General features: G+C 41.9%; 1 protein-coding gene across 4 annotated transcripts in view; it reads right to left on the reverse strand.

Annotated features, from left to right (window-relative positions):
• Positions 1–21904, reverse strand: part of GRM1 (glutamate metabotropic receptor 1) — a 180428-nt gene that overhangs the window by 150824 nt on the left and 7700 nt on the right. For 2 of the 4 annotated variants that reach the window (XM_079970862.1, XM_079970865.1), the window contains 2 exons: positions 15311–15457; positions 12798–13696 (listed from right to left, as the gene is read on the reverse strand). In XM_079970862.1, the coding sequence (XP_079826988.1) occupies positions 12798–13560 (763 nt within the window). In that variant the 5' untranslated portion in view covers positions 13561–13696; positions 15311–15457. Of the gene's footprint in view, positions 1–12797; positions 13697–14904; positions 15269–15310; positions 15476–21904 lie in introns of those variants that run through there. The other 2 variants (XM_079970863.1, XM_079970864.1) reach the window with 2 other exon arrangements.

Here is a 21904-nt window from a genome sequence, read left to right on the forward strand (position 1 = left end):
CAGGGTATCTTTTTTTGATATGTGAATACCTTTATGAAAAGAGAGAAGAGTCCCTGATGTGAGCTATTCTATTCAGGAAGGGTAACTCAGCGTGACATGTGAGGGGTCTGTGGTCTGTGTGTGGGGTGCTCAGTCTGCTATCCAGGAGAAGAGTCCTGCTCTGCTTTATTATCATTCTTGATCTTTAAACTAAGCAGGTACAATCCTTTCAATAAAGATCACCTTTAAAAACAGGCTGTCCTCTGTACAGTACATGGCCACTTTAATGGGAAGGAAAGATCCAAACACAGCAGACAGCCACCATGAGCATTTTTATGAAAGAAAAATGTGGTAGAAAAAATACGCTGTCTTTTATCATAAACACTTATTTATAGATGGTATACAATTAAACAACTTTTAACACATTACATTGCAATCCTAAACAAGTCTGCTGAGAATCCTATTGAATTTACTGTACAGGGGTAAATCCTAGGAAAATGGAGTTAGGATTTCAACCTCAGTCTATGTTTATGTTACTTTAATTGTTCTGAATTGATCTGAAAGAGAGAAGGCGCGTAAGCCGCCTTGCCATAAAATGTTTGTTTTTTCATCTGCTTAGGAAAAGTTTTCTTAACATTTAAGGGGGGGGGAGAGAAATCACTGATTTCCTCCTGGTGTGCATACCAGTTCTGTCGCCTGCAGGGGTAAGGCAGTTCCCCCTTTCAGTCTCCATGGGCAGTCATTCAGGGAGCCTTTCTGCGGAGCCTCACAGTAGTGGTTTTAATTAATGCCATCTATGACAGTGGCTTCTGAGTTGTGAATGCCAGCTGCCTTAAAAACTCACACAGAGCTCTAGCTCTTTCCACATGGTCTGCCTGGCAGCAGTTGGTTAGCAACAATATTCATTCACTTAGCTTGCTGTTAGCTGGGAGTAAGCCACACAGAATGTAGCGGGGCTTACTTCTGAGTAGACCTGCTTAGGATCACACTTTCCAGAGTCTCAAAAATCCTGGAATGGTGACTTCGAGAGCCATGAAGGCTACATTATTTATAAATGTTCTCCTTCTGGCAACAGAAATCCATCATCCAGTGATTTCACAATTTAAACCAAAAAATATTAAGATCTGCCTTCTTAAGTGTAGACCAGAGCACCAGAAGCACAGCTGACCCATTTTGGAGGGATTCGGACTGATTAATACTTTATAAGTGGAAGGCAGTGAAACCAAATGCAAGCTTCTTGGATGTAAATTTCCATTTCAGTGATTTTTTTTTCCTTAGTCCTACTTTTGCACATGCTCTCCTTATGTCAGCTCCCTTTGTTCCTTCCAGCTCCCATTTCTGTACAATTTAGCCTCTTCCCTCATAACTGACTTCTGACCTGAAACCTGACCTCTTCCCACTTCCCTGTTTTCTTTGCCTCATGTGAATCTTTCATCATCTGGAGAAGGCCTGTCACTTCTGTGCTCCATACAGTGTCTGGCACACATCAGCTACTAAATACCATGGACCAGGGCAATCCCATGGTCTAGTTAAAGTAGGTTGTGCTATGCCAGGTCCTAATTGTAGTATAATGCAATCCTGTGCTCAACCAGCAGGAAAGTCAGAAGCACAGCAATGAAATGAGAGCAATACTGACAGCCACTAGCACAGCATCCCTGGAAACATCATTGGCATGCATCAATCATGAGCTCACTTGCCAACAATGTCACCCCATATCAATGGATATCTAGTGCTGCTACCCTACACAGCACACCCTCCCTTCTCTGTTACAGACACAAACCAAACCAGAGCTAGGCAATTAGGAAGAGGGAATGACCACACCAGCCCATGATGACCACCATGGCACAGTGGGGAAGAGAAAGCAACTGCTGCTATTAGGAGAAATTGAGGAATTACTTCTTTGTGAATTCAGATACAATTTGACCTGATCCACACTAACCTTCCAGGCTAATCTGCTCAACAGACCATCTCTGTTCTTTGGATTTCACATTTCTCTTGTGTGCAGCTCCTAATTCAAAAGGCACATCAGAGCGGTTTGAGATACTGTGCATTTAGCACTGTCTATTTTGTGAGAAAATACATTCCAGGCTACATGTTGAAATGCACCTTTTTTTCTGATTTTACTTTTTTAAAAAGAAAACAATAATTGCAGATCAGTGCAGAAGCGAGGGAGAATGGACTTATGACAAAAGTGACACAGACCAGAAAGAGGCAGAACCCCCAACCTCCCCTTCTCTAGAGCAACCTTCTAAGAAAGCAAAAAGGCAGGCTCACGATGCAAGTCTTTGTAGTGTACTGAACTGGCAGTCAGAACAGGAATGCATTAGAACCAGTAAGACCTTGTTTCTCAGGTAAATGGACTTCATTGCCCAGTCCAGTCAGGAAGCCTTTTATAGCCATCACTTTCCAGGAGCATACATACATAATTTTATTTTCACACCACCTTCCTATAGTTCAAGCCATGCTCAAGGCGGCTTTACAATATGAAAAGAATTCCATAATTATGAACATAACAAAAGTAGTCATAAACAATAAATAAAACATCAAAAAGTACACAACCAAATTAAACAACTCCCCACAACTCATAGTAAGTACTGAAATAAAGATACAGCAAATTAGCATCAATAACAGCAACAAATCCTCCCCCGCCAACAAAAACCCCTAAACAATGCCCCAGTGCAGCCCAAGAGTCTGTTCAGCAGTCTCAGCTTTTGTAGCTGGAGTCCTTCAGTGCCCCACCCTCCCAGGTCAGGTGGAAAAGGCAGGGAGCAGGACTCCCAGGACTCGCAGGACTCGCAGCCAAGAATGGCAGGCCTCAGGGAGGAGCTGGCAAGCCAGAGCCTGAGACTACTCCATGGCCAAGCTGCAGTTCTGATAGCTTATCACATGAGCTACTTTGCTGTCAGATGCTGCTGTCTGTAGCCTTTGACAGATGCACCACACACCATGTTCCCACTTGTGCAATCTGCATGCTAGGGACAAGAAGACATAGTGCCACAAGCCCATGTGAAATTATAGTTTCCTGGCTCAGTCTTAAATGCCCCTGGAGGTGTGTTGTGAATTCTGGCCTCCACTGCAGCAGGGAGGACAGGGAGGGAACAGGTGGAGAATAGTCAGCTGGAACTGTTCATTGTAATCACAGTGTATTAAATTTCATCAACTCTTCCATAGACATCATGTGGAATGACTGAGTCTTGAGTGAGCATAAGGTTCCTCCTGATATTTCCCTTATCACAACCACAGTCTGCCCACTTTTTACCCTCCCATGTTGGTCATGCATAAAGGTCCTGCAGACATAGCACAAGAAGAAATGGTCCATTCATCCCAGGATGGTCTACAATGTTTGGCCAATAGCTCTCCAGAGTTGCAGGCTGGAGATATTCCCAGTCATAGAATCATAGAACTGTAGAGTTGGAAGGGACCCTGAGGATCATCTAATCCAATCCCCCATAATGCAGGAATATGCAGCTGTCTCATAGGGGAATTGAACCTGCAACCTTGGCATTATCAGCCCCCCAACTGAGCATTCCTACCTAGAGATGTGGGGGTGGGGGTGGGCCTGGGACCTTCTGCATGCAAAGCAGGTACTGTACCCAGCTCTTCTCCAATGATGACACCAAAATGCATGGGACTTAAGAGGACCATTCCTATCCTTGTCTAGGGCCTTAAGCAGGGAATGAGATTGTTCTACTGCTCCTATGGAGAAAGTGTTTTAGAACTAAACTGCAATTCCAGTAGAATATAATTCTGCTTTTTGTTCCTTAAGGCAGGCATGGTCTTTTTTATGTCACGTAATGATTAAGAGGAGGTCTGCCCAACGTCTGACCTACAAATGCAGCCACAAGTTATGTATGTTAGCCCACTAGAGGATCTTCCACCTTCTGCTTTTACTGCCTGCCTGGAACTGGGATTTGTCAAGCATCTGGCAGGCCACAGCACACGACCGGTAAGCAACGTTTGGCTTGGTCAGCCACCAATGTGCAAGCCTGATTTAAAGAGCATTTCTGTCCCACTGCACAAAGCAGGGCAATATAATTAAAAAACACATTTCTCAGCACTCAAAAATGTCAAGCTCACTTGGCAGTGCCAAAAGGATATATTTCCCTTGGAAATGAGATCATGCATACATTTAGCCATATTCCATATTTTTCTCCTTATTGCATTAATTTGTGCATAGATATTATTTTCTTCAGAATCACCTTGTAGACTGATAGCCAGCCATGAACAACTATCACACAGCAACACAGAAAGGTTCTTCGGTCTCAATGTTTAAATTAAAAATGATGCCAGGCATTACGCCGGAACTGCTTCAGAGACTTACATTTGTTGAAAACCAAAATGCATCACATAAAAAACTAGGGAGGAAAACAGAGATTAGGGCAAATAATGAAGTGCTACAAAATCCATCAACAAGCAAAGGTAATAATTTAATCTTTTTTTTTTTTGCATTAATCTGCATATGTATAGATTCAGCACAGCCTGTAACACTTCCACAATCTGCCACATGCAAATTGTCATATGCACAGCAATAGAAGTGCTTGATTAGAGGACTCCTTTGTGCTCCGGCACCAATCTGCATGCACAAGTAAATGCCTGATGGGCTAAAGGAAAGTGTGCATTGATATTTTAAGATTAATGGCATCTGCTATCTAGAATAAAATGAAACTCAATTTCCTTTCCCATATTAATGAGAACCATCCTAAGACTAGTTTTCACACACACACTGCATCTTGCAGCTAGACTAAATCAATAATGGCCAGCAAGAAGTAAGGGGTCTGCATCAGATCTGTACAATCAAGAATCAAAGTGAGCCACTTTGGACAGATTCAGGGCTTCTCTGAGAGGTTATCCACACTTACCTTTCCTCTACTCTTTCCAGGACGATCCACGATTTAAAGCTCTGTGTCTGTGGTCCAGAGTTTTCCCTGAAAAAACCAACTTTTAAAGCTCAATGGAGGCAAACATCAATCTATGGAAAACCTGAACTGACGTTTGCTCTGACTGAGCTTTAAAGAGTGAGTTTTTGCAAGGAAATCTCAGGGCATCAACATGGAGTGTTAAAGCACAGACCTCTGCTAGAAAGAGTGGAGCAAAAGGTGAGTGGGGATAAGCCCTGAGTTCAAGTGGGATTTCTCCAAGGTGCCCTAAACTTAAACAGGGATCTCTGAAGTGGCTCAGAGATTCTGATATTTTTTATTTAAAAAAACTACACAGAGGATCTGTTAAAAGCGACATTTTTCTCTATGCTAACCATTGAAAACACACACCCAAAGAGGGAGGCCTCTTTTCTGACTAACAGAAAATTATTTCAGCAGGACTTTCCAGTCCCAGAGCTTGGAGAAGGGACATCAGCTTGCAGTTGTCTGTTCTGCATCTTTGCTGGTTCTGCTACTAATGCTTGCATGGAAATGCTGGACATTCAAGTTCTTCTGCCCCTGTGCCACACACCCATGCACCCATCCCTGTCAAATCAGCTTTGCACTTAGTTTCTTTAAGTCTGGCTGCTAGCTGAGCAGAACAGAAGCCTGAGGCTGTGAGTCCCCTCCCTTCATCAAAACTCAGTACCTTACACCTAACATTCTGAATTTTTGCAGATTACTTTCCTAGGGGAGCCTCTAGAAAATTGATGCCCACAAAATCGAAGGGAGGGAAATGGTTCCCATTTAGCTCTTCCTCTGTCCTACAAAATCAACTTTAAAGGCAGAAGCACAAAATCTTCCTAGACTGATTTGTCCATAATGTGGAAGTTTCTTATCTAGGAGCACTTCTCTCACGCAAGCTATTTTCATATAAAATTGCCCACAAAACAATAGAAGAGAGTAAGTAGATCCTATTTAACCACCCGAAAACAGTAAAGGACACCCATGCAGGAAAACCAGTACAGCTTTCCTTTTAGAATTTGGCAGGATTCTCAAGAACACCCCAAAGGTGCTAACAAGTCTGAAAATTCATCCAGTTCTACAGAAATATTTCTTTTTAAGTTATAGACAGTGCAGGGTGGAGGGGTTGAATAAAATTCAAATGTGCGCTGCACATAACCCCCAGCAGAAAAGGCTGGAGTCATGCTTGTCCAAATTGGAATTCGAATCTAAACTTAAATGAATCAGACAACTTCTGAAGCATTTTGGACTAAATTGGGCTGCTCACTGATGTGCTAAATCAGGGCCGAAACCAAACCTTGTGCTCAGTGTACACCCCTAGCAGTAGGAACAGCTATTAAGTTTTTGAAGATCTCTGCAGGTCTCATTTTTAGCCTTTAGTGCCTATTGACCAGAGAATTTAAGGAGAGCCCTGCTGGCAGTGAGATGCTACAGAAGCATATGTCTGCGTCATGTTCAAATAGCTGGTAGCATCTGGTAAAATGACAATCAGATGTGGTGGCTTTACCTCAACATATATTTGTATGAACACCCCAAAGCAGGCAGTTGTTCAGGGAACTGACCCTATGACTAGTGTATAACAATGGCTGCAGATATCACAGCCACTCAATTGCTCTTCAGTAGAGCGGAGGCAATAATGATGGGTGAAACTGAGGGGTTTGTATTTAACTATTTCCTTCTTAATTCTATAGTTCAGTGATATTGATAATAGGTCTAATTTACAGTGCTATACAAGCCAGTTCACAGCCAACACAAATGGGAACTGACCATTCTGTTCATTCATTCTTAGGGTAGCCCCATTAGGGGAAGGCCCATAGCTTAGGGGCAGAGCATCCCCTTTGCATGCAGAAGGTCCCAAGTTCAATCCCAGGCCTCTCCTGGTAGGGCTGGGGAAGATTTCCTGCCTGGAATCCAGGAGAACCACTGCCATTCCTGAGCTAAATGGGCCTATGGTCTGAAACCCCAGGGTATAGGACGGTATATAAATTCTAATAATAAGAATAAGAATAGGAATAAGAAGGCAGTTTCTATGTTCCTGTGCACCATACAAAACAGGACATTTGCAAATGCCTTTTGAATTTTTTCATATTCTATATAGTAGGGCTCCCCAGAAATCAGTTGGCTCAGAATGTGTGGGCTCGTTCTGCCATAGCAATTTGATCCATAGTCTAGAACTAAGCTCCTTGGCACATTCTCCTTCTTGCTTCATCCATCCATCTTGCTCCTTTTGCATTTATTCTGTAGTTCACAACACACATCCCCTCTTGGTGTCAGCCATTCTCTTTTCTGCTTGCTCAGACTACTGCTCCAGAACTCCCCCTCACATGCCCCTCTGAGACAGACTATCCATGCCATTTGCCAAGTTTCAGCCAACAGCAAAAGAGGAACCCACCAATGTGAATGCCTTCCTTGCCACAAGAGGCAAGAAAAGGTTTAAATGCCTCTTCATTCATTAAGCATATTTTCTTGAGCACCAAATGCAGGCAGTTCCTGAATCCAGCCAGAGGGTTCAGAGGAGGCACATGCAGCAGCAGGGTGTTTTCTTTTAAATGCAGCAACAGATTTCATTAAATGCCTTGAAGCAAGGATGCCCGGTGACAGGCATTTGCACAGAAAGATGCAGAGATCCTCTCACTTTGTAACTTGACTGTTGCTTCCTTTCAAAATAATGCACTCCCTGATGTGCAGCTGCAGGACAAAGTTGCATGATAACCTGGCAAGATTAGCTGTTTGTGATTTCTCTTGACTGTATGGCTTTATTTGTCTTCTTCAGTGCAGGCTGAGATTCATTCTCTCTCTCTCTCTCTCTCCTTTCTTTCTTTCATGCACACACACACACATATAATGTTGAGGGGTAAAATATAGTCAGGCATGTGTTCTCTGATTCTTCTCTAGACCCTATGAATGTGAAGCAACAATGTCCCTAACTATCAAATGACATCAAACTTGCCTTGATCTAAAATGCTAAAAAGATTTTTACAAATGTGTTTGTGGTAAAAGGTAAAGGGACCCCTGACCATTAGGTCCAGTCGTGGACGACTCAGGGGTTGTGGCGCTCATCTCGCTTTACTGGCCGAGGGAGCTGGCATTTGTCCGCAGACAGCTTCCAGGTCATGTGGCCAGCATGACTAAGCTGCCACATGCAAACTAAAGCAGTGCACGGAAATGCCGTTTACCTTCCCGCCAGAGCGCTACCTATTTATCTACTTGCACTTCGTGCTTTCGAACTGCTAGGTTGGCAGGAGCAGGGACCAAGCAACGGGAGCTCACTCCGTTGCAGGGATTCAAACCACCAACCTTCTGATCGGCAAGCCCTAGGCTCAGTGGTTTAAACCACAGCGCCACCTGCGTCCCACTGTGTTTGTGGTACCTTACCCAAACTGGATCACTGTTATCACCTAAATGTCTACTGCATACTTGCACAAGCTAAAATAAACTGACTGAAACATTAATGTATAATCCCTACCCACTCCCAAGACCCAGAAAAAGCTGCATATTTACCAAGGTAAAAGATACAGTGGTGTCTTTAAAACATCTCTTTTGGGAAGCAAGATCAATTTCCTACAGAGTGTTTCTACCTGTGGCCATAGGACTATAGCCAGAGCTATGCCTACTCAGAGTGGACTCACTAAAATTAATTTACATGACTAACTTAAGTCTGTTGATTTCAGCTGGTCTACTCTGAGTAGAACCTAGTTGGATACAACACATAATCAAAAATTAGTTGCAATATAGCATTATCCTATAATGCATCCATGGTGAAACATTATTTGTTTATTTCACATCCTTTTCCCTCTTTTTTTTGGAATTCAAGGCCGCTCCCTTAGGGGTCCTTATGTGGTTTTGCATCCTGGCACTAACCAGATCCAGATCTCCTGAGTCTGAGTGTACCCTCAGACTACTCAAAAACACAGATTCCATTTGAAATCTAAAGAAAAACTTATTGGATTTTTCCTGCGATATCCATATGAATGCTGCATCCCAATCTAACATTTCCAACACATATTTCTGTGTGGTTATTTTTTCATTGCAGAAAAACCTCAAAATTTGCCCCAGGAGGGGAGAAGGCCTGTGTGGAAAACTGTAGGGGAAAGGATCTGATGAAACCAGGAAACCAAATAATTAACCTATTTAGAAGATTCATTAATGTATCCCTGTTTGGAACAGAGCAACAGCAACTGATCACTAGCTGAAACATATGTGAAGTGGGAAGGTGAGCTCAAAGCGAGTTTAGTATCAGACTATGAGTCAAGCCACACACACACACACACACACACACACACACACACCTTATATTGCTATATTAAGGGTAATACTACTAAACTATTAAAAAAATAAAATCTGGCGTTTTTTCCCTGGTCTGAAACAGGAATAATGTTCAGACTTTAACATGTCCTATCTCTTGGAAACAAGTAGTTTTAAAGGAAGCATTCTCTGCCCCCAATATAAGCACTAATCTCCTCCAAAAGTCCAAGGATATTTGGCTGCTTAACTGTCTTTCTGGAGATGACTAATCATGGAATGCTTTCAGACATGAGACTTAAATCACCACTGAAGCATCTCTCACGCTGTTTATGTCAAGTCTGATCATTGAGATTGAGAGGCACTTGACTTGCGAGGAAGCATTCTGGCCAATGTAGGCTTTGCATCCATACTGCAAAGCACTGAAACAAGAACTACTTAAGACACCTCATTTGTAAAAACACCATTCCTATGTACAAAACACTAGTGCAGTTTAACAAAAGGAAACTCACATCAGCACCAGATATGGGCGACATCAAGTTTAAACTGAACATTTTTCTCTAAAGAATCACAGTACAGAATAATGGTACACTCTCTTATCAACAGTTATAGAGTTCAGAGTGCCACTAGACAAGGTGTGAGAGATCTGTGATCAAAATCTCCCACTCTGTTTAAATTTAAAACCACCCGTGGTGCCATCACATCACATCAGAGCTGTGGCATTGTGGAAGTGGGTGACTGATCCCTTTTTCAATCTGAATAATCTCCCCCAACTATTATTTGACCCCTGGGGAAACCTCAGATACCAGTATTGTTCTTGTATGTTTTCCCCTACAGGTCAAACCACATTTGGTGTTTGGGGAAAACAGCATGAGGGATTGGAATAACTTGCCTCTGCTAGTACTGTTGCACTGACCCAATTTTCACCCAATGCAACCTCTTTTAACTTCTTTCGGGTGATCTAATTGTGATCCAGTTGTGAATGTCATATCTAGTCTAACACAAAGTTGTTCATAAATCAGCAGTGAGGGTCAAATCAATAGTCTTTCATTATCTCCTGTCCATTGGGCAACTCCCAGGGCAAAACAATAAAACAATGAAGTACAGCATATCTTTATTGTGAATTGTACAAAATGGAGAGGTATTTAAAAGCTAATAGAGCTTTTACTGATGCTTATATAACGTATAAACAAGAGAACCCCCAAGATGGCAAGCTGAAGAGAGGTGCATCCATTCTCACTATCCTTGGGGCATTTGCTTTCCTTCTTTTAAAAACAGGATAGTGATTATGATGATGATCTCAACACCTTATGTAGTTTACGGAAAGAAGCGTCATAATCTTGTTGGAATTTTGGAGAGTAGAAAACCCCAAGAATATTGCAAATTCAGTATTATTTCTTCCTTAATTAGGTTTCATTGGGATCCTAGATGGACCTATGTAAGTCCCACCAAACTTTCAAGTGAACATGCATGGGATCAGGATACACATCTTACATTGCAAATACCTTGGGTGTAAACAAAAAAGTCCACAGCAATTGTATCTGTAAAGCATTTATGATGGTGCACAGTCAGAAGTCAGCATGTTGCAAAGCAGACTTGAGCCCCAAATCCCAAAAATATCATAGTAGAAGGGGAGGTTACTTTTAAATTACTTCCTGCCAAGGAATATTTTCACTTTAAAAGGGCAGCTTATTGAAAGATTTTGCAAGCAGTATATGTAATTACTAGTGAAAGTATCATACCATTTGCCTAGGCTTTACAGCATGCACTGATTTTAAAATACATTTATCAGAATGATTCATTGACCCCATTTACTTTTGAGGAGGAAATAGCATATGTGATAAATAAAGAATAGTCTTCTCCTTCACCTGCCACAAGATCCAGCTATATCCACAAACAGTGTTGTAATTGAGTGCCAGGAGTATGCAACAACTGGGATGAGTTACAGTTATTTTATTCCTAGGTTGCCACAGAATGAACTCCATGAATACTTACTCCCTTTTCTTAACACGTTTCAAAAAAACAGGCTGATTCCACATTTTTAATGGCTAACACCACTCTATGTCAAATCACCTATGACTAACTGAAGGCTGTCTTATTTCATGAGTCAAGTCTATACTTGTAATTTGTTTCTTTCAGCTATTATTTGATCACAAAAAGTTCATGAAAAATCCTATTTGTTATGACAAAAAGACATTGAAAACCTCAGTATAACAGGAAATTCAAAAGGCAATGCTTAAGAAGTCCAAATTTTGCATATAAAAAGTCAGTTATTATTTAAACAGATATCATATCAAAGTATGTAGAACATTTCCCCTAGTGGACAACTTTAAATATTTTTTATCTATTTGTCATGATCTAGCTATAAATTATTGCTTATATTTTCTAATAACATTTCTCCCCAATTCCTTCACTATAGTTTTAAAGTATAGTAAACTTCTTCCTTGTAGTCACTAAAAGATAATATTATCTGGCAATTCACAAAGTATCAACACATTATGACTATTAATTCTTTTGGATACTTGCACACTAAGAGATCTTTGCCCACATCAGTTCATTTTATGAAATATGTAACAACAATATTTTTGGCTCTCATCCTTGCTGCCTGGTAGTGTCCAGAGATAACAGATTTCCTAGGGGTCAAATGCCCATATTTTATTTTTAAAAACAACCTTGGTGCTCACTAGAGCAAAAATACAATGGACATGAAAGACATCTTTTTTTCTCTCCCTCTCTTCAAGGCAAGCCTGCAGAACTTGCCGCATCGAAAATCTATAAACTTCATTACTGAGCTGGCACTTTTTCTTTGAGAATGATTTCTTCATGCCATTATTAACTTTGCCTGTAGATTTCCACATCTGCTACCTACTTAATTAGATATGAAAGACTGCTTGAAATTGGAATTATTCAGTCTCTGTGAGGAAGAGGTAAAAAGGTTGGTTTAAGTACAAAGTAACACTACACATATCAGGGATGTGTGAGTGTGGGTGTGCATGTTTCCTCTTCTAGTTGTTCAACTTCTATCTCAAGAGCATGGAATCAAAAGAGCTGTTAGCTAACAGTTTCACTCTGTCATGCTTAAATATTTAGTCTTTGGGGAGTTAGCTGTCCATTATTCAGGAGAAAAGTTGATTGCTAATAAAAGACCAATAGAGGCTTGTCCCACTGATGGGAAGATGAATATTCCCCAAAAAGCTTTACTACTACTACTACTACTACTACTACTAATAATAATAATAATACACCCTAAGCAATGTATAGGTACAGTACAGCTCTCTTATCATTTCTAAAATCATTGATAATTAATGGTCTGAGAGCTAAAATTAATGAGATGAGAGCCAAAATATATCTATTATATATGCTTGTTTAGCAAAGCTCATTATACTACAGGAAAGTTCTGTGGGGAGCTGTCTATGGTTGTAAGAGAAAGACTAGTTCAAAGCAAAAGGAAGGAAGAGATCATAAGTAATGTACACATCTAGCAGAGTTAAATGGTTTCGACTTGAACCTTGAAGTAGGATCAAGACCCTCTTCTCTTCTGATATGAAGTCACTCCTTCATAGCAGCAGTTTCTCAGAATTGGAATAATGTTGCCAATCCTTTAGGGTTAAAGTTGGATTGAAACTACAAAGTGATTTATACCTGAAATGCCCTACAGGAGCAATTAATAATATGAGCTTCTCTTTTTATACCCACCTTCTGTATGGACAGCAGACACATAGGTCCAGTTGTAACGTTTGACTATGTCGAGCATGGCTCTGGCTTGCAGAATGTCCGACGGAACTACCCTCAAGAAGTATTTGTACAAAGTTTTGTCACTCAGGTCAATACTGGTTGCAGAATATGCAATCTGGGGAATATCAAAGAGCTGAAGCAGATTTTGAACCTGGATGGCCACAGAACTGGATCCTGGGCCGATGACACCAGCAATGGGCTTTTTCTCCCTGATCTGGTGGTGATACGAAGGGTCAGGCAGGCAGCGGCCGAGAGCATCTTTCTCATCTCGAATGGAGATCAAAGAGTCCCTTATGAATTCAATACTCTGCTCCAAGGCCACAGAGGAGTGCCAACAGGAATCTCGGATTTCGCTGCCTAAAGTGATGTTGGGCAGCAAGACTGGGTCTGAATTAATTTTATCCAGAGTGTGAAACATGGCCTCAACTCTCTGGATGCCATATTGCTCTCGGATCTCGCCACATTTTCTTTCGGGCACCTTCTCAGCTGGAGGTTGGTGATGAACAGAAAAGAGGGCTCCTATGATGACATCACCATCCATTCTGGCTACTGATCTTTGGGAGGAAGCACCTGAGATCAAAACCTTCCTACCAGCATTCTTGGGGAGAAAGTCCATCTCCAGGAAAATTGCAGGGAAGAACACCAGCAGCACGCCTATCATCTTGTTGCAGGAAGCCATCCAGATTCTGGCGACCAATTTCACGGGCTCTTCCTGCCTGCACATTGTTAAAGATATGAAAAAGGCGGCAGATTCGCTCCACTCTTTTACTTCTCAAGTGCCTCCAAAACCCATTACAATGTGCCCTTAAAGAAAATCGCCTGGAGGGGCAACAGAAGTCATCATAGGAGTGAATTGTAGCCTGTTGACATAGGAAGAAAGAACAGAACACATTGATCAGCTGAAAATATGTCAAAGCAGAGCTCAGTAAAGGTCATTTTCTTCATGAACATCTCTCCCCACCTGCCTGGAATATTAGCAGACACCAGATCAAATGGCTCCAAATAGCAGGTGTCTTTCGATTTCATATCTCAAGGAGAGAAAGCAGGGAGAGAGTAACAAGGCACAGTTATACTACTGAGACCAACACTGCGTAGGTGTGGGTGTGGGTGTCTGCACACACACACACACACACACACACACACTAAAGTAGTGATGCCTTGTTGCATGCATGCATATGTAATATACGAAGAATCTTGCATTTATAAACAGAGTGCAGTGTGTGACTTGATATATTCATTTATACCTAACCACCTCCATGTGCAGAAATTGGTATCCCGTATCTACTAAGGCAAAATGCTGTTACCTGCATTCTGACACTTAAAGCAAAGAAAAGCCTTTACAAGTTTGAGAACTTCCTTCCTCCTCTTTAATTAGATTTAAAAAAACCAAAAACCCTTCATTATTAAGTCAAGAACATGAAAACTATGCTAGTTTAAACATATTGAGAAAGACGGGGTGTGTGCGCTTCTGTGTAGAATCTTCAGAAAAGAAAATGTCATTTAAAGGTCAAGACAGAATTCTTAAAAACCCTTACAAGATACAGCCTTTCCCAGCTAGATTAATCTTTGGGTTTTGAAAGGGGGAACGCTGTAGTTCGACAAAAGAGACAACTATGCAAGCTGTGGGAAATACATATTAGTTACTAAGGCAACCGCAGGCAAAGTCCTGATGTGCTTTTCTGGCACCGCTTGCTTTTCATGCAGACTTTGGGCAGGAGAGGTGACAAGCCAGGCGGCTAGAGTTTAAGTAGTTTAATGCGATTTAAAAGGCGATCGGCCGCTCGTAGGAGATACTTGCTGATTGGAAAGTCGGGTATGCTTCGCTTCGCTAGGCTGCCTTGGCTCCCTGTTGCACGGGCAGGGATTGCTATGGATTTCAGCACCCTGGACAACGTCCACGGCAACCCGATCCCTAGCGAGTTCCTCCGTTCGGTGCAACAGAATCTGCAGCCATGCTGCGCTCTTTGCCCCAATAACTTCTTGCACCCGTTGCTTAGGTCTTTTGCACCCACCCACCCACCCACCCACTACTATCCAGTCCCCGAAAACACATAGTAGAAATACATACAGAGAATTCCAGTTGCAGCAGCCTCTTCTCCCCTCCCTCTCTCTGAAAGGCTTTTAATGGAATGAAGCGCTGCTGGTGGGTTTCTATGAAGCAAGCCAGATTTCTAGTTGCCACCTCCCCCCACCCACCTTCCTTCGGTCTCTCTCCCCATATCTCTGAAGGACAGGAATGGGGAGAAAGGCGAGAGATGAAAGCGGGCAGAAGGACCGTACTGTGTGTAGCAAGTGCCGATTCTCCCTGCGCACGCACAAAAACACACACATCTACGGAATCCAGAGAAACTGGTCACAGGAAGCCGAATCCGTTTGAAATCGAATGGAGAAGGAAGGTCTTTTTGTCTGGCTCTCTTGCCTGCAACGTTATGGTTCGCGCCGGTCCCTTTTGGAGGATGAAACTCAAGACCTACCTGAATCCGAATCGGTGAGGCTGGTCGTTCCTTTCCGTGTCCGAGGCGTTCATTGCCAGTTCTCCTGTTCACATTTCCCTTTGCCACAGTCTGGTACAGGCGAATCGAAGGAGATGGGCTGTACGCGACTGCCCTCTTTCTTCAACGCTGTTTTACCGCATGAAGGAGGGAAAGGGGAGGGGTGTGTGGAAACAGGTCATTCCAGGCTCATCTATTATCTCATGCATAAAGATCAGTCATTCTTTCCCCTTCTTCAACCAGCTCTCAGCCCCCCTCCCTTTCCATATCTATGTATATATATGTTGGTTTGGACTGTATTTCAATGCCTTAAATTCGTTACTTCCCAGTCACACAAGCAAGTATAAGAAACAGGAGAGAGGCTGGTTTCAGAGGTATAGATAGACATGCACATTTGCATCCTGCTGCGAAGATTTCTAACACTGCATTTGAAGATTTAATTTTCCAATTACTATTGCATTAAAACCCTGCCAGAACAAAGCAAAATCCCATGAATTGTCTAGAATGGAATTTTTTTCCAGCTGAATCTAAAGCTTGCATGCTAAGAGGCATGTAAGATTAAAATAATACCAGGCTGAAAAAGGCAATTGACCTGCTTGCTACACAAACTGAATTAAAGGACTCTAGTGTTTCAGTTTATTATATGAAAGTTAAAGTTAGAATAAGATCCCACTGGGAATGCTAGATGCTTTCAGGGCTGATAGTTGCCCTACTTCTGAAAAGGCAAAGACACCTTGTGCAAAGAGACGACTGCAAGAATCCAAGGACCATTTTATGTGGGCATATTTGCCATGGTTTTCTACCTGTGTGATCTCTGTTACCTTTACACAGTTCATTTATGTGTTACATTGTGTTTACATTAGTTCCACTATTACTTTTTTTAAAAACAAAACCTGTGGACCTGTGAGCTTTATGGTACGTTTTTGGTAAAAAAGGATAATCTTCCTTCTGCCTGAAGGACACCCAAGGTAATGTGCATCCCATAGAAGCCAACTCAACAATTAAAACAATGGGATTTAAAGTAACTGATGAAAGATCATGGCTAAAATAGCTGCATAACCATTTGCAATGCAAGGAAATGTGTTTTTAAAATCCATTCTAAGTCTAAATCCCATCATTGGCCTGACATCTCTTACTGAGAATCAGACTCCAAAGCTGCAATGCCACCTGTGGGAGCATTCTTGCCTCAAGCCCCACAGTGTCATTTCAGGAAGGAAGCCTAGTGTAAGGTCTCACCAGCTTATCTCAAAGAAAAGGGTTCATATGTGAGAAGACATTCCCAGAGGTAAGATCAAATTCATTGATGAAATCAAGAGAGACCACGAAGCTACAACAGGGGACAGTGAATCAATCTTTTGCAGAACCAACACATGAATGGTGGCTTATGAGTTAATTGTTTCCCACATAATGGGTTTAAGATGTATGTGGCTAGAGTTTCAGATTGGTTTATGCTTTATCTTTGGAAACTTATTTTAAGAGAGGGAAATTCTCCCCTGAGGAAAAAGTGAGAGTTGCTTAATAAAAGCAATGAAGAAATCCAGGATTTTAGTACGCATGTGATTGGACAGCTATGCTCCCCTCTCAACAAATGTTAGCAGCAAAGGCGAGAATTTCTGTCTTTGACTATGAAGTCAAACATCTCTAGCCAATGAGGTGGAAATACGGTAATCTAGTATTTTTAATCTCTTTTTGAAATTTGTTGTTGTTGTTGTTGTCATACAGTACCTGTGTTGTTTTAAAATACATATATTGCACGTAGGTCAATTAAACACATACACATACATCTTATGCTTTTGACCTCAGCATTCCATAGGTTCTGGCAGTTCTCAGCTCATAGAAGCTCACACCTACACATCTATAGACATATGGAGTCACCTGAGTAGGTAAAAGTCATACCGTAGCAACACACTTCTGAGTGGCCTTATTTGACTTCTAAACTGATAGGCATGCAACAAGTCAATTTTAACACCCAATGAAGGATGCTTTCTAGAACATCCATGATTTGCAGAACAACAAAAGCACCTTTAATAACTGAGGGGATAAGCTTCTGCTCCTTAGGAGGATGGCTCAGGAGCCATAGGATGCTGCTGACATCCCCCATTTCACCAACTTGGACAGGATACCCATTTGATTTACACACCTTCAATTCTGACTCCTGTCTCATCCCTCCACTCCCTGCTAAAAGTGGGGTCACCTCCCTCGCACACAGCTTGATAACACTCCAAGACCACAACGTAGTTTTTACAGAGCCAAATATGGATAGTTGTTTCCCATCTTCACAATAGACTGAACCATTTTGCTGAGATTGAGAGGCAGAACTGCCAGATCAACTATTACTTAGAAACAATCTGGTGTTTCTGGGATATGGCCAATCTGCATTACTAACTCAATTCCAAAGGAATGCATCAGATATATCTGTGAACATATAAAAGTATTATAATAAACTGCAGTATGCATAGAGCATGTAGACTCCTGAAAGTCCAGCAAAACTCATGAGGATGAGCAGCAGGTTTAAGATTATAATGGGAACCTCTAGCATGATTTGGAGAGATAGGAATATTCTTAAGGCAAAACAAGTAAGAGTTATTGTAGCTTCCTCCAGAAAGATTATTGATAAATAGAAGTTTAAAAACACATCTCTGCAGCAATACAGGAAGGCTGAAAGACCTCACATATTATCTTCAACTGAAATATAAATTCCATGATGTTATTTCATTAGCATAATGAATTCCATATACCCTTTTTAAAGTAAGCAAATCACACAGACTTCCCCAGAGATTCAGCCAATAGGGAGTTTTCATCTCATGGTGGTTTCCAGCATCTTCAAATGTGAAATATATCTTAATGCATAATCCGGCACCTTGAGACACATTGTGTGTTTTCAATGCTCTTCAGGGGCTTTAGTCTCTCCCAAGCAATGCATAGTTTATGCTCATCCAGACATACTACCTTGGGAATTGCCTGCATTTGTCATAGTATTTTATCCATACCTGTATCTATATGCCAGCCCCCGAGTGTGAAGGATTTGGTAGAGGTTCAATCCAGATTAAACAGAAATTGTTGATGATTCATGTTTGAGTTTGCAGTCTATCTTGGATGGAGTTGCGATTCCTGTGAAAGATCAGGTACTTAGTTTGGGAGTATTCCTTGATGCATTGCTCCTGTCGGATAGGCAGGTAGCATTGGTTGTGAAGAGTGCCTTGTCCCATCTTTGGCTAGTTTGCCAACTAAGAACTTTCCTTGCCACAGTCATTCATGCACTAGTGAAAGGGAAGCCAATGTGGTACCTTCTAGGTGTATGCAGAAGGGTCATAACTCTGTAGTAGAGCATCTGCTTGGCACGCAGGTCCCACCTTGAATTTCCAGAATGTTAAGGTAGGCCTGGAAAGACCTCACCCTGAAACCCTGGAGAGCTGCCACTAGTTAGTGTAAAAAAAAAATACTGGGCCAGTTTGACTGTTAATCTGACTTGCTTTGAGGCAGATTATTATGTTCTGTTGTTGGACTCCAACTCCCATCAGCCCCTGGCAGCATGGTCAATAGTCAGGGATGATGGGAGTTGGAGTCCAACGACATCCAGAGGGCACTATATTGGTACTGATGTACTCTCATCCTCTACACTGGATTACTGTGTGGGGCTACCCTTGAAAAGTGTTCAGAAACTGCATTTGGGACAAAATGCTGCAGCCAGGTTGCTGACAGGTGCTAGCATTTTTATTCCAATTTGCCCATCCTGAGATGTGTCTCCTGTGGTTCATTTAATGAATGTGACAGAATCCTGAGCTTCTTTCAAAACCCAATCAAAAGTTACTTTCATCATTAAGGGTAATTTCACTTTAAACCAAGAGCCTGGTGTGGATGATATTCTGCCCTGGGCATATGAGACTATCCAAAGGGCTGCCAGTTTGAGAATCACAACTAATGTATGCTGTATGCTACTAAGCTTTACTGCTAAGTGCAAAGGTAGCCCAACAAACCATGAAGATACGATGCTCTGAAATGAACACAGAACTTGATGAGTTATTGGAAGCCATGTGAGCATTTTAAAATAAGGCTGCAGTTCTAATGCCACTGAAGTTGATTAAATTTTCCATGTGTGAGGAGGGTGTGGAAGTTTGCCACAGGTTTCATTTAATATATTTGCATTAATGACAATAAGAGGGGTGGCTAAGCCACAGCCCTCTAGTTGTTGCTGAAGTACAACTCCCATCATCTCTGACCATTGGCCATGCTGACTAGGGCTGATATAAGTTGTAGTTCAGCAGCAGCTGGAGGATCACGGGTGGTGCACTCCACACAGCCTGTTATCTTCTTTTACAAATATTGGCGCTGGCAGTCTGGAGAAGGTGCAATAAAGCTCATGGATAAAGCTGGCAGCCAAGCGAATTAGTGCATAGCTGGGCTGACAGGTGGGTAGATTGGGAGCTGAAAGCCAGCAAAGCCTGTAGGGAGAGTCTGAAGAAAGCTTCATTTTTACCCAAAGGATGGGTTATCAAAGCAGAATCAGAGGCTTTTTAAAGTGCCAGTTGGAATCAACATTGGCCCTTTATGTCACCTTACCTCTGCTGACTAAATATCTACAGAACTGCCTTCTGGCCATTAGCAATGATGGCACTCAAGCGGCAACAGAGATCAGGCCAGCCACTCTCTCTTCTGGCAACCTGCCATGAAATATATCTGGGACTAGTTATCAAAGTCCCTTGTTCCATATTGTTGACATCAAACAACAAAACCCCATTTGCTGCAAAAGTTATTCCCCCTCCTATCCCCAACCAATGAGTAACTTTAGCACAGAAGAGAATGCCTGCATCAAATATTTAGCAGCTGCTCTTTGCACCCCTCAGTATCCTGCCATATCTAGTTTTTCATTTCTATATATTGCACAAATGTATCTTAGCAGAATCACAAAAGTCAGAAAGGGTCATCCAATTTCCCTACATTCCCTACATTCCCCTATTGTCTCCTACAATTTAAAAAGGCTTATGTTGTTGTTGTTTAAGTGCTGATTTAAAAGGCAAAACAAACAAAATAAAATATTGGAAATTTAGAAAGGGTTATGAGAAAAAAGCACGTTGACATGTTGGAATTGTGACTGATATGAACAACATAACCCCATTAAAAGTCCTTCATCTTCACTTGTGGAATGTACCTCGACCCTCTAACATAACTCCACTCTGAGCTTAATATGGAAAAGTCTCAGATAGGTCTGTCTTGGGTCATATGTGAACCGAACACCAACTTCCTTGGGAGTTCTAGCTAATCATGGACCATGCAATCATGCGCCACCTCCTGAAGCACCTTGCTCTGCTCACAAGTCATTGAGTTAGATCCTAAGGTTGCAACCCTAACGATGTCTACTCAGAAAGAAGCGCTCTTTAAATTAAAGGGGCTTATTTGCAGGTAAGTGGGATTTGGAGTGCAGCCTAAGCAAGCTTCTGCAGGTGAGAGTGTCATGTGAATGGAATTCTGATCACGAGACTCTCTCACTAATGGAAGTGGAGAAGTGACTTTCAGTAACCTCCTTTTACCCCCTGCCAATCTGCCGCAGAGAGTTATGAATGGTGCTCCACAGCAGCATTGCGCAACTGCTGGGGAAAGGAGAGATGAGCAAAAAAAAGGCATACCACCCCATACTCTGCTAGATACTAGCTCCCTCCATGAATGTAAGGAGCCCTTTCCTTAGCAGAGGGCTAGTTAAGATCCAAATTTGGTAGCTAAAGGGAGGGTTTTTCAATGCACACTTAAATCTTAGGGTCATAGTGTTCTTACAATATCCAACAGAGAGAAGCTTGGATAGATAATGCTGGTTGGCTCACACTGGTAGAGCTTAGATCACAGCAATCTTGAAGGTGCACAAGATAACACTAGTTTTTTATGAGGTGGAAGAGAACCACATACTTGAATTAATGTGCCTATGCAAAAATGTCCCTTATTTGTAAAGCTAAGGCATTAGAGGGAAAGCTAGACTGGAAGCCCTCTGCCTGATATATATTAGCCTTACATATAATGGGAAGCTTGAGTGTGGAAATGCATTCAACCAAGCAACCCCCCTTCCTTGCATTTTAGGGGGGTATGTAAGGTTTGTACTGCATCCCCTTGGTAACAACATGTTTAATACATAAATAGATGCCTGTAGGCTGGAAAATGGGGAAAACAAACAAATATTTGAACTGGCTCAAATATCCCCTCGATTCACCCATATTGTTATTTGTACAACAGCAAAGAGGAGAGTAGCTAGATGGAGGAAAGAAATTACACAGGACATCCTTGATGGCAGAAGGGAGAAGTCAGTCACAACTTGCTTTATTCTAGCTTAGCAGTAGCAAGGCAAGCAGGGCATGAAAACAATAGTTGGGTCTGCTAAAGCCTTTTATCAAGTCATCCTGTTGGTGTAGTGGTTAAGAGTGATAGACTCATAATCTGGGGAACTGGGTTCATGTCTCCGCTCCTCCACATGCAGCTGCTGGGTGACCTTGGGCTAGTCACACTTCTCTGAAGTCTCTCAGCCTCATTCACCTCACAGAGTGTTTGTTGTGGGGGAGGAAGGGAAAGGAGAATGTTAGCCGCTTTGAGACT

Source organism: Podarcis cretensis (assembly GCF_951804945.1).
Source record: "Podarcis cretensis genome assembly, chromosome: 3".
Taxonomy (NCBI): Eukaryota; Metazoa; Chordata; class Lepidosauria; order Squamata; family Lacertidae; genus Podarcis; species Podarcis cretensis.